Raw genomic sequence first — 17,537 nt, forward strand, 5'->3', positions numbered from 1 at the left:
AATAAGCAAGGCTGCCGATTATATTTAATGGAGAGGAAATCGATAGGATTGCAGAGGGAAAATGACTTCAAGGGTTTACTGAGGAAAAATAAAAAAATATAAATTCATTCCCCAATGACTTCTGGGTAACAATTATATCTTGGCACCAGGTGGAATAATTTTATTGACTTAGTTATTCCATGATAGGTCACTATTCTAAGGCTGCAATCCTAAGCAGGTTTTTTCAGAAGCCTATTGGGGTTTCATCAGTAGGGCACTTGGACAGCCCATACCTGGGGGGGGGGGGGATCCACAGCAGCCGGGATCGGCGTTGCCACGCTTCCTTCTCAGAGGCTTCCGGTCCGCTGCGGAGAATAAAGAAGGCAAAAAATAAAAATAAAGAAGGCAAAAATGGGGAAAATGCCCTCACTGAGAACAGGGGGGCTGCAACACCAAAATAGGTGTTGTAGCCCCACAGCAGATGTGAGGGGCGTTCCCGGACTGGAAGGGGTTAGAAGGCAGACTAAAGTCAGCTCTGCCCCTGGGACCACCTCTAGGGCTGCCAGGTCCCTCTTCGCCACCGGCGGGAAGTATTTGGGGCAGAGCCTGAGGAGGGGGGTACTTCAATGCCATAGAGTCCAATCGCCAAAGTGGCCATTTTCTCCAGGGGAACTGATCTCTATCGGCTGGAGATCAGTTGTAACAGCAGGAGATCTCCAGCTAGTACCTGGAGGTTGGCAATCCTAACCGACCCACGACCACCCTATGCTGGCGCCATCATTTTCTTCCAGGATTTAGTTCCCGGAGAGATTAGGAGAAGATCCTCAGTTTATGCTCCAAACTGCCAAGTTCTGTGCTGTTGCTATTAAAATACACAGAACTTTATTAGAGGATGATCATTAAAATATTTTACAATTTTTAAATTTTAAGATGATAATTTTAATCAGGGGTTGTTTTTATTGATTTTACACCTTTATTTATACGGGCCGTCTGTGATTCTGCAGTGCAAAACTATTGAGTCTGGACATTTTGATGCGCTGGCATCTGATTGGTCAGTTGACCGTATTAACAAATTTGATGTGATAGTTCCTGGAGAGGCTGCGCCAGCAGGGGAGCCCCGCATAGCTCCACAGCGCCCAGGCGCCAGCGGGAATGTCCTCCGCGCCAGCATAAGGGCCCCTTATACCGTGATAAGTGAGCACTTACGCTGGCGTGGGGTCACGACGCCTACAATCGACTCCCACCCCCCAGGAATGCACTCTAAATCTAGCATAATATAGCTTCTCCCACTTTCCTCATTAGATTATTTTGCTGCAGCTGTTTAGCACTGGAAAAACTGATTAGCATTAAAACAGCAGGTTATGCTGAGAGGTCATATGTTTCAGAAGAGGAGGAGGAAGAGTCTCAAAGTGGCTTACAATTGCCTTGCCTTCCCCTCCCCACAACAGGCACCTTGTGAGGTAGGTGGGGCTGAGAGAGTTCAGAGAGAACTGTGACTGGCCCAAGGTCACCCAGCTGGCTTCATGTGGAGGAGTGGGGAATAGAACCTGGTTCTCCAGATTAGACTCTTAAATACTACACCACGCTGGCTCTCAGACTTTTATTTATAGTCCACCTTTCTCACAGAGACTCAAGACAGATTATACATATTAGCAAAAGAAAGCACAAAACGACGCATGAAAAAGAGGCTGGGACTGCCGCTGAAAATGGAAGCCACGTGTCGCGTTCTGTCTTCCCACTTCCGCAATTCAACTTCCCTCGTGTACTTTGGACACCATTATAACATGTATTTTCCTACCTCAGCAGGACGCAGCCAATGATGTGAAACAGGGGCAGAGGGGAAAAAAACATCATCATGACAAAGGGAAAGTTGAACTAGATGTTACAGAAGGGGGGCGGTGAAAACTGACACCAAGATGCCATTTTTGGCAGCATCCCTGTTCTATCTGGATTGGATGTTTTCGTCCTTCCGGCCAGGGTCTGAAATATTTATACCTTTACCACGACCAGCGGTTTAATGCTAATCGGCTTTCTAATGCAACTGCGGTTTCAGACTAAGTGCCTTTATTTGCTGAATTATGCCTGCCCATGGACTTGATTTTCCTTCATTTTTTCACAAAGTTAGCGACGCTATATTGAATCAGATCATTACAACCGACATCTTTTGAACATCTGGCTCTATCCTGATGGACACGGAGCTCGGGCAAATTGATGGAAGCTGTACAGCTAGGGTTGCCAGGTCCCTCTTCGCCACCGGCGGGAGGTTTTGGGGGCGGAGCCTGAGGAGGGCGGGTTTTGGAGACAGGAGGGACTTCAATGCCATAGAGTCCAATTGCCAAAGCGGCCATTTTCTCCAGGCGAACTGATCTCTGTCGGCTGGAGATCAGTTGGAATAGCAGGAGATCTCCAGCTACCACCTGGAGGTTGGAGCAGAAATTGCACATATACTACAATAGTCAAGCTAAAGGAAAAGAGCAGTAATGGCTCTAAAAAATGTACACAAACAAGTATCCAATGAAAAAGCATTTTGTAAGTTTCCTTTGTTAATTTTTGTAGTTTTCACTTTGGCACTAAATTCACTTTTTCATTGAATACTTGTTCATGTACATTTTTTAGAGCCATTACTGCTCTTTTCCTTTAGTTTACCACCTGGAGGTTGGCATCCCTACGTACAGCGACCCACTGCAATAGGTGTGGGTCAAGAGTTTCATGCCTTCCTTAACAGCAACTTTGCTACAATATGGGGAGGTGTGGTATGGACCAGACCGGTCTGATCCATGCTGGCGCCAGCATAATATAGAAAAGACAGCTACTGCGTTTGAAGAAGAGTTGGTTTTTATATACTGATTTTCTCTACCTTTTAAGGAGAACCAAACCAGCTTACAATCTCCTTCCCTTCCTCTCCCCAACTGACACCTTGTGAGAAAGGTGGGGCTGAGAGAGTTCGGAGCGAACGGTGACTAACCCAAGGTCACCCAGCTTGCCTCATGTGTAGGAGTGGGGAATCCAACCCGGTTCACCAGATTAGAGTCCGTCGCTCATGTGAAGGAGTGGGGAATCAAACTGGGTTCTCCAGATTAAAGTCCACTGCTCTTAACCACTACACCATGCTGGCTCTCCTTTGGACAATGCGACCTCAGGATCTAATTTTACATGTGCCTATTTAAAAAAAAAAAGTTTTCAGTTTGTAACAGCCAATGTGGGATAGTGGTTTTACTAGAACTGAGAAAGTCAGGGTCCAATCCTATCCTCTTTTGGGTCCCCGCTGGGAGAAAATTGGAAATATTCCACTCGTTTCGTTTTCCTTCATCTCCATTTATATGATCACGAGAAGCTAAATGTGTTGGTGAGACAAGCAAGAATGCCTTGTCTTTTCTCTTCGTTCGCGCTGGAAGAACAGAGTTGTTGGGTAAATATACTTGATCAGATGAAGGGCGGCTGTTTACTAGGAGGGAAACTGAAAATAACTATTCTGTGGGTGTTTACCCAACTACAAGAGAAGGAGCTCTGTTGGGGTGATTACATTACCACCTTACACGGTTTAATGATCCATTGGCTTCTACCGGCTCGGTGAAAATGGAAAAAGAAAGGCAATGTTAACTCCACATTAAAGCATTTTAAAGTAATTGGGGAAGATTGCTGACGCACGGTGAGATCCACTTAATCGAATCCTGCACTAAAGGGTGAAGGGCTGAGTGAAGCTCAGAAAACAACAAGCCACTAAGATGCATCTCTTTTTGGAACGGCAAGGCTCATCCACGGAGAAAACGTATTCATCGGCAGAATGAGGAAAATGACACACGCACGCATGAACCTGCCTTAGGCTGAATCAGGCTTTTAGTCCATCAAGGTCCCTATCGCCTACTCCAAAGAGTCAGGCAAAGATTTTTCATATCACCTACTGCCTAAAGCCGGGGATTGAACCCAGGGCCTTCTGCATGCCAAACAGACGCTCTAGCACTGAGCCACAGCCCCTCCCTTAGTAACCTGGAAGCAGCTGGGAAGTTTTACCTTCAGGGTTGAATTTTAAGTTGCCAGCAAGGCTGAGCGTCTGACCCTGTATAAGTCAGCTTCATTTAGGGAAGGGCTTTACTCAGTAGCAGAGCACCGCCTTGGCATGCAGAAGGTCCCAGGTTCAATCCCCAGCATCTCCAGTTAAAAGGATCAGGTAGTAGGGGATGGGAAAGACCTCAGCCTGAGATTTAACTCTGCAGTGCATGAAGAAATACTTCCTCTTATCTGTTTTGAATCTCCCAGAGATCTCCCGGAAATACAACTGATCTCCAGACTACAGAGATCAGTTCCCCTACGGAAAATAGCTGCTTTGGAGGGTGGACGCTATAGCATTGTACTCCACTGAGGCCCCTCCCCTCCCCAGACCCTGCCCTCCCCAGGCCCCGCCCCCAAATTCCCAGGACTTTCCCAACTCAGAGTTGGTAACCCTACATAAGCGTGATAAAACATCTCGAAAGAAAGTAAAACGAGGGAAAGGCCCACGTTTATTGCAGAGGAAAAAAACAGGCTGGGGTGAGAGAGAGGGAGAGAGAGAGACAGAGATGTTTGTTTCCAACTATGTATTTTTTTTGTAAAAGAAGAAAGCTACTTCTGTAAACGCTCCCTGCGGTCTCCCCTGGTAACTATTACATCGGCCAGGAATCCTGGAGTGGATCTGAAAAATCTTCAAGCCCCCTTCCTTTTTCTGGTTGCTATACATTCAAACTCTCCTTGCATTAAACCTAGGCCTACCCGTCCATGGCTGCTTCGAAGACTCCTCCTCAGCCTAATTTCTTCACAGTCTGCAGTTCTGACTTGTTACATTAGAGTACACAGTAGGGAGACAAAAAAATTAATGCGCAAGGGAGACGGTTGGGGGGGGGGGGAAACTGCATTATCTCCGTGGCCTAATAGGGAGCTCTTTCACGCTGACTTCTACATGGCTCTCCTGTACATTAGTTGATACGGCTGTTTGCTTTTGAGCCAGGATTAAGAAGCCTTTGGAGCCGCTGTGAACAATAGTGCTTTTGTTGGTAATGATAAATTAAACTCTCCTCAGCAAGAAAAAGAGGGGGGGATAGAAGGGGGGGAAGCCACACTGGAGATAATGTAACCTCTTTGCAAATGATCTGTAGCATTTCTCTTTCTCCAAAGGTCAGAATGTACAGGGTTGCGTAACTAGGGTTGCAAACCTGCAGGTCGTGGCTGGAGATCTCCCGCTATAATAATAACAATAACAATAATAATAATAATGACCACGAAGAAGAGTTGATAAAAAAAAAATTATATGCCAACTTTCTCTACCACTTAAAGGAGACTCAACCCGGCTTACAATCACCTTCCCTTCCCCTCCCCACAACAGACACCCTGTGAGGTAGGTGGGGCTGAGAGAGCTGTGACTAGCCCAAGGTCACCCAGCTGGCTTCATGTGTAGGAGAGGTGGATCAAACCCGGTTCACCAGATTAGCCTCCGCCGCTCATGTGGAGGAGTGGGGAATCAGACCTGGTTCTCCAGATCAGAGTCCACCGCTCCAAACCGCCGCTCTTAACCACTACACCACGCTGGCTCTCTGATCTCCAGGCGACAGAGATCAGTTCCCCTGGAGAAAATGGCCGCTTTGGCAATTGGACTCTATGGCATTGAAGTCCCCCCCTTTCCCAAACTCTGCCCTCCTCAGGCTCCACCCCCAAAATCTCCAGGTATTTCCCAACCTGGACCTGGCAACCTTACTGTTTCCTGGTGGAAGTTCCATTATGGCCTTCAAGACTAAGACGGGTACAGTTTTGTTTGTGACAGTCCAAAGGTACGGGAGAACTTCCTATGGACTTATGCCAGAGAACAGTTTCCAGGGAATAACAACAGTGTATGTGATATTTATGGAAACATTTTTTTAATCGCCACTTATGTAGAAAAATAAGAAGCAGGATCCAGGTCCAGATGGTACGTTGGGTGCCAAGAAACGCACAAAAGAAATTCATCCTCTCTCATTTCACAATGTGGAGGATTGGGCCCAAACTGCTCCTTGCCCCTCCCCCTCCCCCAAATGCTCATTTTTGTAAGGGTGAGAAGTAGACAAAGGAAGGAGGCATGGATGGATGGGTTTGAAATTACCATACCCCTAGGGATGCCAACCTCCAGGTATTAGCTGGAGATCTCCAGCTATTACAACTGATCTCCAGCCGATAGAGATCAGTTCTCCTGGAGAAAAATGGCCGCTTTGGCAATTGGACTCTATGGCATTGAAGTCCCTCCCCTCCCCAAACCTCGCCCTCCTCAGGCTCCGCCCCCCAAACCTCCCACCGGTGACGAAGAGGGACCTGGCAACCCTGCATAGTCCACAAAAGTGCTATGCATGCTTCTTCTTGCAGAAGTAGCAATATTTTGCCTGGTTACAGTTGGTCTGCTGGGAGAAAATGTACTCTAATGATCACTGTATTAGCCATGTGGAAGGAACAGATGTGAACCTTTCAACTTTTCACAGCTTGGATTTTTGACTGAAATGTTTAAGCATCTACGCATTAAATCAAATGTTCACTGCCGCTCGCCCTGTCGGGCCCACCATAGAGGTTCACACACAATCCATATGGATGTGTCCCTGCTCATTTTGTCTTGAACTCAGAACCGGAACAGGCATGCCGTCACATGCCAGCAATGCCCTTCCACTCTCTACACTGGACAAATGGCCCAGTCCCTGCAACAAAGATTAAATGGACATAAGCCTGACATCAGAAACCACAACAATCAGAAACCATTTTAACCTTCCAGGACATTCAGTTGCTGACTTAAGAGTAGGAGTTCTTTTTACAAAGAGATTTCAAAGGGGGATTAGAGAGACTGATGAATTACAACTAATAATGAAGCTCAAGACAATGTAATCTCCTGGACTGAATAGGGACCTGGGATTCATGTCTCGTTACCAATATTGATTTCTCCATGCCTACCACCCCTCTGCATATCACACCTAATCCAGTCATGCCTGCTAATGTAATTTATTTGCTTTTTACATTTACATGCTATTGCCATTGGGTATCCTAATTCACTCTTCTCTACTTAAAGATAAATGGACTCACATTCTAGCTGTATCTGAAGAAGTGAGCTGTGACTCATGAAAGCTCATACCCTGCCAGAGGTTTTGTTAGTCTTTAAGGTGCTGCTGGACTCTTGCTCTTTTCTACTGCTACAGAAGAGCCATTTATTGATGCCCCTTTTAGTAAATATATGTGTGTTTTAAAATGACTCCTTAGCCTCTAAGGAAGCAGAATAGGGACGGGGTGGGGAAACAATCAGGAGGCAGAACTGGTCATTGTTAGAACGTGTAGATTTCCAGTATTACACCAGGTCAGTCCAGTTAACTCCACCCGTTCTACTTTGATTGGTGGTAAAAAAATGCCGTCAAGTCACAGCCAACTTATGGTGACCCTATAGGGTTTTCAAGGCAAAAGACATTCAAAGGTGGTTTGCCATTGCCTGCCTCTGCACAGCAACACTGGACTTTCTTATTGATCTTCTATCCAAGTACTGTCCAGGGCCAACCCTGCTTAGAATTACAGAATCAAAGAATCATAGAGTTGGAAGGGGCCATACAGGCCATCTAGTCCAACCCTCCTACTCAATGCAGGATCAGCCTAGAGCATCCCTGACAAGTGCTTGTCCAGCCTCTGCTTAAAGACTGCCAGTGAGGGGGAGCACACCACCTCCATGGGTAGCTGATTCCACTGTCGAACAGCTCTTACTTTAAAAATAATTTCCTAATATCCAGCTGGTACCTTTCCTCCCACAATTTAAATCCATTATTGCTAGTCCTAGCCTCTGCTGCCATCAGGAACAGCTCCCTGGATGACTGTAATGAGGTGAACGAGCGTCACCAGGCAGAGAATGCTGAGTCAGGGTAAAGCGCAGCAGCTGATCCACTTCAGGGCTATTTAAGCAGGCCAGCGACTCATTGTGGGAACTACTTGTTGCCACTATTCTGTGTTGACTGTTATGAGTTAGGAATGTTTACACTCCCAGATGACTGTAATGAGGTGAACGAGCTTCACCAGGCAGAGAATGCTGAGTCAGTGTAAAGCGCAGCAGCTGATCCACTTTTTAAATCAATTTAATTTAAATCCATTATTGCTAGTCCTATCCTCTGCTGCCAACAGGAACAGCTCCCTGGCCTCCTCTGACACCCCTTCAAATACTTAAAGAGAGCAATCATGTCCCCCCTCAACCTCGTCTTCTCCAGACTAAACATTCCTAACTCCCTCATTACAGTCATCTGGGAGTGTCCTTCACTGAGCTTGTGGTCTTGCACTTCTCCTATCATGTAGCTGTGCCCTGAGTCTTTTGCACCTCTGCTCCAGCGGCTCTGGAGGGCTTTCTGCTGGCACGCCTGACGCTGAGCTTCTGGCACAGGTCAGTCCCCTGCACTGGGCAGCTGTAGACACGGGGAGGCCCCTTCTGCCTGTGGTTGTTCAGCCTGCAGCGGCTGCTCTGTCCTACTGCCTCCCTCTGCTTCGAGGTCCTCTTCGTCCAAGGAAGTCTCAGCAGGCTGACTCATGACAGAGTTATTTGTTTTTCTTTTTTTAAACGACACTAAAATATTGATATATACTGCTGCAGCATTGTAACAATAGGCTTTTCAGAATCTCCGAATTTCCAGCTTTAATTTAATTAAATGCAGTCATGCAAATCACCTGTCATACATTGCATTCCTCCCTCCACATATTATAATTTAGTTAAAACTCCTATTGAAGGGCTTTGTGTTGCTGCAGCCCTTGTCTGATTGGTTGCTCATGCACTTGCCATCCTTCAGGTGGGGGCTGGAGTTGTCATGGAATTACAACTGATCTCCAGATTAAGATCAGTTCCTCTGGAGAAAATGGCAGCCTCAGAGGGCAGAATCCATGACATCACACCCCTGCTGAGATCCCAAACTCCAACATCCCCAAGCTCTACCCCAAAATCTCCAGGAATTTCCCAACCCAGAGCTGGCAACCCTATATGTGCCACTGGATCAAAGCCACTGGTATCAGCAACATCTCCTCCTTCCCTGGAGTTTTTTAAGCAGAGGCTAGATGGCCATCTGTCAGCAATGCTGATTCTGTGAACTTAGGCAGATCATGAGTGGGAGGGCAGAAAGGTTTGCGTCAGTGTTTGGCTCTCATGGCCCTTTCTTGCATGCCCAAGGTAGTGCCCGTCGCCACTTTGGGGTAAGGAAGCAATTTTCCTCCAGGCCAGATTGGTTAGGGAGCTTGGAGGGGCTTGTTTTTTTGCTTTTTTTCCATATTCCTGTCGTGGAGTAGGGGTCACTGGGGGTGTGGGGGGGGGGAGGTAGTTGTGAATTTCCTGCATTCTGCAGGGGGTTGGACTAGATGACCCTGGTGGTCCCTTCCAATTCTATTATTCTATCTGTGTGTCTGAAGAGTACTAAATAAATGCCTCTACTTGGTTCTTAAAAAGAAAAATCAGATACAAAGAGATCAGAGGCATCACTCAGCGAAAGTGTTTTTAACTTGGTAATTACCTGCTGACTAATCAATTGATTTAAATAAACCTCCCTATTACTAAAATGTCAATATAGAACACAGGTGCCTTTAAGAGGTATTTAGCAAAGATAATGTACAGCGTGGTTAAGAGCAGTGGTTTGGAGTGGTGGACTCTAATCTGGAGAACTGGGTTTGATTCCTCACTCCTCCACATGAGCAGCGGAGGCTAATCTGGTGAACTGGGTTGGCTTTCCCACTCCTACACATGAAGCCAGCTGGGTGACCTTGGGCTAGTCACAGCTCTCTCAGCCCCACCTACTTCACAGGGTGTCTGTTGTGGGGAGGGGAAGGTAATTGTAAGCCGTTTTGATTCTCCCTTAAGTGGTAGAGAAAGTCTCTCTTCTTCTTAAGCACAGGAGGGTGTGGAATGGTGTAGTAAAGCCCAGACTTGTCAGATGTCGGACGCTAAGCAGAGTCGGAACTTGGGTGGGAGACCATCATGGAAGACTCTGCAGAGGAACGCAATGGCAAACCACCTCTCCTCTTTGCCTTGAAAGTCCCTTGCTGGGGTTGCTGTAAGTCAGTTGCGACTTGAGGACACTTATGTAGGTACGTAAACACAAGAAGAACAAGGCGGTCTTCAGTGTTTTCCGCTCTGCCTGCACCAGAACGAGAATAGCCTCAAAAACAAGAACGCCTGCCCTTAGCTTTCAGCCTCACACTGATTAATATTTGCCCTCAGAGATTAAATTTATATGGACATGTCAAGCTACTTTATACCAATGCTGTCTAACCCAATTTCATCTGTTCTGACTGGTGACAGCTTTCCAGGCCTCTTTTCCAGCGTTGCTATCTGAGATCCTTTTCACTGGCTTGGAAATACCAAGGATAGAACCCGGGACTTTTCGCATGGAAATTGCATGTTCTACCAGCGAGCAATCGGTCCTCGCTGAAATTATTCCTTCCAGGCCACGATTAATGAGCTAAAGAGTTAATTGAGCAATCAACTGATTAAACCAATTAGAGCTAAAATCCTATGCACGCTTACTTAGAAGTAAGAGCTTGACTACATGCAGAGGTGTGTGGCAAAAGCAACGTCAAAAGCGACGTTTGAAGCAGAGCTAAAATAAAGGAGACTGAACAAACAAACAGAATCATAGAGTTGGAAGGGGCCATAGAGGCCATCTAGTCCAACCCTCTGCTCAATACAGGATCAGCCTAAAGCATCCCTGACAAGTGTTTGTCCAGCCTCTGCTTAAAGACTGCCAGTGAGGTACATAACCATGTGCAAACCTGGTTCTTCTCAATTCCCAACTGCACATAGGGTTGCCAACCTCCAGGTGGTGGCTGGAGATCTCCCGCTATTACAACTGATCTCCAGCTGATAGAGATCAGTTCAGCTGGAGAAAATGGCCGCTTTGGCAATTGGACTCTATGGCATTGAAATACCTTCCCCAAACCCCACACTCCTCAGGCTCTGCCCCAAAAACCTCCCGCCGGTGGCGAAGAGGGACCTGGCAACCCTAAATGACCTCCAAGCCCCCCCCCTCCAAGTTCAGTATTTGCTTCTCTGAACTCATATTCCGACCTCCCACACATAAACAGATTGACTGTACCATATATGGCATTCCCACCATATTCAGACAGGAAATATATTTATTACACATTTTTCTCACACCTTTCTTGCTAGGAGCTCAGGTGAGTGGGTTACCCCTCCTCTGTTTTATCCTCACAACAGCCCTGTGAGGCAGATGACGCGGAGAGAGACGGTTACTGGCCCCAGGTCACTCACCAATTTTCACGGCAGAGTGGGAATTTGAACTTGGACCATCCAAAAACCTAGTCTGATGCTCTAACTACCACACCATAGTGGCTCTCGTTTGATCTGGACTGGACCAAATGATATTATTTATTTACTTACTTCATTTATACCCTAGTTTCTCCCCAACGGGGACCCAAAGCGGCTTACTTAATTCTCCTCTCCTTGATTTTATCCTCACAACAACCCTGTGAGTAGGGTTGCCAGGTCCCTCTTCGCCACCGGCGGGAGGTTTTCCGGATGGAGCCTGAGAAGGGCAGGGTTTGGGGAGGGACTTCAATGCCATAGAGGCCATTTTCTCCAGGGGAACTGATCTCTATTGGCTGGAGATCAGTTGTAATGGTGGGAGCTACTACCTGGAGGTTGGCAACCCTCCATGTGAGGTAGGTTAGGCTGAGGGTGTGTGACTGGCCCAAGGTCACCCACTGAGCTCCCAAGGCAGAGTGGGGATTCGAACCTGGGTCTCCCAGATCCTAGTCCAGAGCTCTAACCAATACACTGAAAGCCCCTGATGTTGTGCTACAAACACTATCTAGCTCCTTCAAGCTGAAAGCATTTTTTGGGTTTTTTTGCCTCTTTTAGGGAAACAAGGCAGAGCAGAGTACAGGCAGTCCTCTAAGTCCATATTTCTTTGCAAAATGCATCTCTTCTCGTTTTTTTTTTCAGGCAGCCATATTGGTCTGCAGTAGAAGAGCGAGATGAACACACATGAAGCTTCCTTATACTGAATCAGACCCTTGGTCCATCAAAGTCAGTACTGTCTACTCAGACCAGCAGCGGCTCTCCAGGCAGGAGTCTTTCACATCACCCACTTGCCTAATCCCTTTTAACTGGAGATGCCGGGGATTGAACCTGGGACCTTCTGCCTGCCAAGCAGAGGCCCTACCACTGAGCCACAGCCCCTCCCCTGAGATTCGGGTCCAGTATCGCCTTACAGACCAACAAAGCTACAGACCAACAAATCTTGACCTTGTTGTTTCTGCATCTCTCTTCTCTCATATAGTTTCCTCCACTGCCAAAATGTTTAAAAGCCATATTTTGCAAGTCATAGGAAATTTGCCCCAAAAGATATTCTTGGGGAAAATTCTCCTCCTTTTAGCCATACCCTCTAGGAGTTTTTGCCACATTGGGTGCATTCCGTTGCTCCTGACCTTCTGATGCATAGTAAAGATTGCCTTGGTTCCAGAGGGCGTTTGGAAGGGCAGCGTAATGATTTTGTTTGATGCCGCTTTCCCCGTATCTCGACTGAGATCTGCTCTTGCTAAAATGACACAGAGCAGCGTGCAAAACGTTTGAGCTGTCCAAAATGCTTCACTGGGGAATATTTTGAAAAAGGGGGCAAAGTTAAAAAGATGTTTCAAGACTCTTGTTTTTGAAGCTTCTCATCTGAAGAACTCTCCGAACTGGAGCAGACAAAAAGGCCTCAAGATTATGCCCTGACACATCTCATCCTCCCTCCCTTTTTGGTTTTTGAACATCCAGCCAGATGAAGAGTTTTGAAGAACTCGAAAGCTTTCACAGGCCATTTATGGAGGGTCGATTTTGGTGCTTGCTGAGCTGCTTTTTAAAATCCGCCCTTTAAAATTACTATTCACGATCCCAGTGCAAGAGGAGAAAGTCAAACAAATTCCACCCCCCCACTCGCCTTCTCCTTCATTTGCATAGCCATTAGCAATGGTGGTTTGCATAGCTAAGCAGAGGCTGTGATTTTTCATGGTTCCTTCAGTAAATGCTTAGTTGTGGGGGTGGAGCAAATACAAAAGGTCACGTTAAAGGGGCTCTTAAGAAATGCAAAGGAGGTATGCCCCAGCTTCCCCGTGAATGCTGGAATGATGGTTCATTGCGGGGTATTTCAGCCTGGAACGCACTGCTAATTACCAAGCATAAACAGCCAGTGTTCTGTATTGTTTTGGTTGCTATTAATAATGGTATTACACAGATTTTGTTTGGGGGATTTTTCTTTAGACCACTGTGATTACTTGGACGTTTGGCGCCTGCTCTTTCTGATTATTCTCATTTGCTACATTTTCATAATGGGTTTTTTTTTAATTGATTTTATCTTCTACTTTGTTTTCCCTCCCGAGTGTCTCTTGGCAGAAATGTAGGGTAGAAATATTACAAACAAATAAATGTAACGCTGAATCTCCATGACAGTGGGAGATTTCCTGCCCCTGTGAACAACATTTATTTATTTATCTGCTTGCTTACTTCATTTATCATCTGCCTTTCTCGCTAAGGGAGACTGCAGAGTTTATAAGAACAATACAATAAAGATCGGAACAACACACACAAGGAAGAATGCGATAGAACTGGATTATTACAGAACAGTAAAATAAAAACAGTATAATACATCCACAGTAGCCCGGATAAACTAGACAGGGCCCAATAAACTAGATTTCACAATGAGAGAAAAATGAGATAAAGAGAGTAGCAACACATACAATAAACCAGGAAAGGGTGGGGAAACCCATATAAAGATCACACTGCATCACGTGGAAAACATTCCTAGTCAGGGAGTGGGAAAGTTGCTACGATAGAACAGAAATTATCAGCGGCATCCCCTTGCTTATAATTCATAGCCTACTTCAGAGGTCTCCAACCTTTTGGAGCCCACTTGGAATTCTGACTTGGCATGGTGGATGCAGTAATAAAATGGCCACAAAATGATTGCCACAGCTTAACTTCAGTAACACAGTGCAGATCCTTGTGCTGTGTTGGCAGCTGCTGACAAAGCAGCGTTTAAAAAAATCTGCACGGCCAATCAAATCTCCAATAGTCAATCAGAAGCCTCGCTGGGCAAAAGCCCTACCTGGCCCCGCTAGGGTTGCCAGGTCCCTCTTCACTACCGGTGGGAGGTTTTTGGGGCGGAGCCTGAGGAGGGTGGGGTTTGTGGAGGGGAGGGACTTCAGTGCCAGAGAGTCCAATGGCCAAAGCAGCCATTTTCTCCAGGGGAACTGATCTCTATCAGCTGGAGATCAGTTGTAACAGCAGGAGATCTCCAGCTATTACCTGGAGGTTGGCAACCCTAGGCCCCGCCCACTTCCTAAATACACTTGGTGGGCACCAGAAAAGCTGTTAGTGGGCGTCGTGGTACCCATGGGCACTATGTTGGGGACCCCCGTCCTAGCTCTTGAAGTATAAGCTCCTTGGGCAGGGACCTACCATTTATGCATGTGTGGCACAAAGACAGTCACAGTTCCAGCAGGACAGCTAAAGTGATCCCATGCAAATATACTGCCAGTTGTCTTTGTGCATGTTAACAACAGTTATGATTGCTTCACAGAATTTATTTCCCCAGTGCACTATGACAATCAGCGACATTTAATAAAAGAGCTTCTTTTATTAAAGCCTGCGATCTTAAATGCCCTTCCTAGAAAGTATCGTTGCTAAGAGCGGAAGGGACCTGTTTTTGAAACATGTTGCAAAGTTCATAGCATAAACAACAAGCCTACCCATGTGGAATGCTTTCAGAAAAATCGCTTCATGTGACAAAACAAAGGTAAATAGAAATACTTCCTCTGGCCACAGGAAGACACAAGGGTATTTATTGATGTACCCTTGGAGCACAGAGTATTAGTCAGATCAATAAGAGAGGGTAGGAGGAGCAAACCTTGATCTTAAAAGGACACATGAACACATGAGGCTGCCTTATACTGAATCAGACCCTTGGTCCATCGAAGTCAGTATTATTTACTCAGACCGGCAGTGGCTCTCCAGGGTCGCAGGCAGAGGTCTTTCACATCACCTACTTGCCTAGTCCCTTTAACTGGAGATGCCGGGGATTGAACCTGGGACCTTCTGCATGCCAAAAGCAGGTGCTCTACCACTGAGCCACGGGCCATCAAGTATGTCCCCATCAATTTCCATGGGATTTATTCCCTAACCAGGAATGTGGAAGACCGAGGCATATGTTTTGGACAAAATAGGATTGGGTACTGCAGTATTCAATAAAACACCCACAAATATACTCCTCTATTATTAAAAAGGAGACAAACGCAATCGAACGATCGAGTTGTTATATTTTTGTCAGCTTTTTTGAGCGGTGACCCAGCCACAAGGAGGAAGGCCTCAAAAATTACAGAGTCCATTCTGCTTTCTCAGTCTCCCTGGTTTAGCCCATATAAAAGTAAAGGATTTTCTTTCTTTTAATTCCTTCCACCTTTGTTTAAGCGCATATTCTCTACCATCCATTTAGAAATAGTAGAAATTGATGCTGTCATTAAGGAAACCACCCATCTTTGTTCCTGACAACGTCTAACCTTCACAATCACCAAGTTTCTCAGTCAAAGGGGATACTCTGTGGATATTATGGGTGCTTGTTCTTGGGGCAATCCTCCAGGGAAATCCACCTAAGGACCTCATCTCGATTTACCCACAAACACACCATTCCTAGCCACCTGCCTTCCCTACCTGTAATCACATTTCTTCCACTGAAACTGCTAAAATCAATAATAACTTTTTTTTTTTAAGTGCGATGCCAGGAAGGTTGATATGGCAGCGGATGTACTTGTTCATCACAACACAACCTCCTAACATGTTCTCACTACTTAGGATGCATTTCACTACCAGACTCAGAATAGAAACGGCAACAGGGGAGAGAGAAGAAGAAGAAAAATCCTTGTGAAAAATCCATGTTGTGCCTACAGCGAGGAGTGAATACTCCCACCTCCCTAAGCAAAGGGTGCTACAAATAGCCTGATCTTTGTGCAGAATAATGGCCAAAGGATCCGACAGGGAGGAAAGCCCAACCCAATAATGCAGTTCCGGAGGCGGCGATCCATTGCAGAACCGAGACCCATCTTTCTGCCCAACTGCCCCCACCCCCCAACTTGTTTCACCCAAGTTTAATACTGCAAGATTGCATAATCACAACACAAATCTGTTCCTTGGCAGGTGGGAATTACGAGAATAGGTAAGTTTCTTGAGACACAGGAACTAAAGGGGTGGGGTGCGGAAAAGCCTTGATCCAGCAATCTGCTTCACAAACCAACTACTCAGAAGAGCAAGAAGTACGCACTCAACCACAAAGAGTCTTGAAAAGAACTATAGATGAACAGGTCTGATGAATGGAGCTCAGAGTCCAAAATCTTATACTCTGGAAACCTCGTTAGTCTTTAAGGACTAGAATCCTTGTTCTTCTACCTCAGACCAACACAGCTACCCACCTGAAACTACAGTCTTTAAAGCGACAGACTATTTGCCTACCTCCGACCGGTGGAAATCCAACACAGACACACAACCCTGTGGAGAAATGAGCATGCCAAAACTCACCACGGCAAACAGGACCCAACACCCAACGAAAACCGAGCGTGATCCAAAAGCCAAAAACCAAACCAGCTCCATTCTCTGAATCCGCCTACCCTCCCCCATTAATGAAACCTGGAGATGGGAATGAATTAAATGCCAAAAGACAGATTATGATGCAATTCAACCCTCAGGACTGGGAAATGCATTCCGCCCTGTCAGGGGCTTTACATGTGAAGGGGGTGGGGCAGCGGGGACCACATTTCTAACTGAAATGTGATGCATTTACCAAAACTGATAACAATAACAACCGCCAGCCCAGGCCCAACGATGAATCTTGCATTCCCAAGAGCCAAGCCGAAGTTTAGAGAGAAAAGGGATCGCTTCTCTTCTTCCCATCCCTCCCCATCTCAGCCTCCCCACCCCCACCCCTGAACACATGAAGCTGCCTTATAACTGAACCAGACCCTTGGTCCATCAAAGTCAGTATTTACTCAGACCGGCAGCGGCTCTCCAGGGTCTCAGGCAGAGAAAGGTCTTTCCCATCCCCTACTTGCCTAGTCCCTTGAACTGGAGGGGCCGGGGATCGAACCTGGGACCTTCGGCATGCCGAGGAAATGCTCGCCCGCTGAGCCACGGCCCCTCCCCCCCCACACCCCAAATTTCTTCCCCAGGCCTCGACTGCGGATGGCCTCAGCCCCCAGGGAACCCGTCCAGGACGGTCCCCAGGGGAGCCGGCAGGAGTTCAGGGGAGGCGCGCGGCCCTTTGCGGAGCATCCCTGGGTACCGCGCCTCTTACCTGTGGATGCAGTCGCCATGGCAACGGGCGGGGGCCGCGCGCCTCCCGCCCCTCGCGCATCCCAGCGCCTCGCCGGGCTCCCCTCCTGCTCCTCCTCGGCGCCGTCGCCCACCCAGTGCGGTGCAGACATGCCGGCTGGAGGCCGGGCGGGGGTCTTCCTCGGGGCCGGGGGTCTGGACGGGGGCAGGAGGGCCGGGGAGGCGGGCCAGGGGGCGGCGGAGGGGCTGCAGC

At 47.0% G+C, this 17,537-nt stretch overlaps 1 protein-coding gene across 1 annotated transcript in view; it reads right to left on the bottom strand.

Moving 5' to 3' along the window:
* Positions 1-17,334, bottom strand: part of RTN1 (reticulon 1) — a 120,306-nt gene extending 102,972 nt beyond the window's left edge. The window contains exon 1 of the mRNA XM_056851534.1: positions 17,307-17,334. Coding sequence (XP_056707512.1) covers positions 17,307-17,325 — 19 coding nt within the window. The 5' untranslated portion in view covers positions 17,326-17,334. The remainder of the gene's footprint in view (positions 1-17,306) is intronic.
* Between the last annotated feature and the right edge of the window lie 203 nt (positions 17,335-17,537).

The sequence above is a fragment of the Euleptes europaea genome, chromosome 6 (genome assembly GCF_029931775.1).
Source record: "Euleptes europaea isolate rEulEur1 chromosome 6, rEulEur1.hap1, whole genome shotgun sequence".
In the NCBI taxonomy this organism is placed as follows: domain Eukaryota; kingdom Metazoa; phylum Chordata; class Lepidosauria; order Squamata; family Sphaerodactylidae; genus Euleptes; species Euleptes europaea.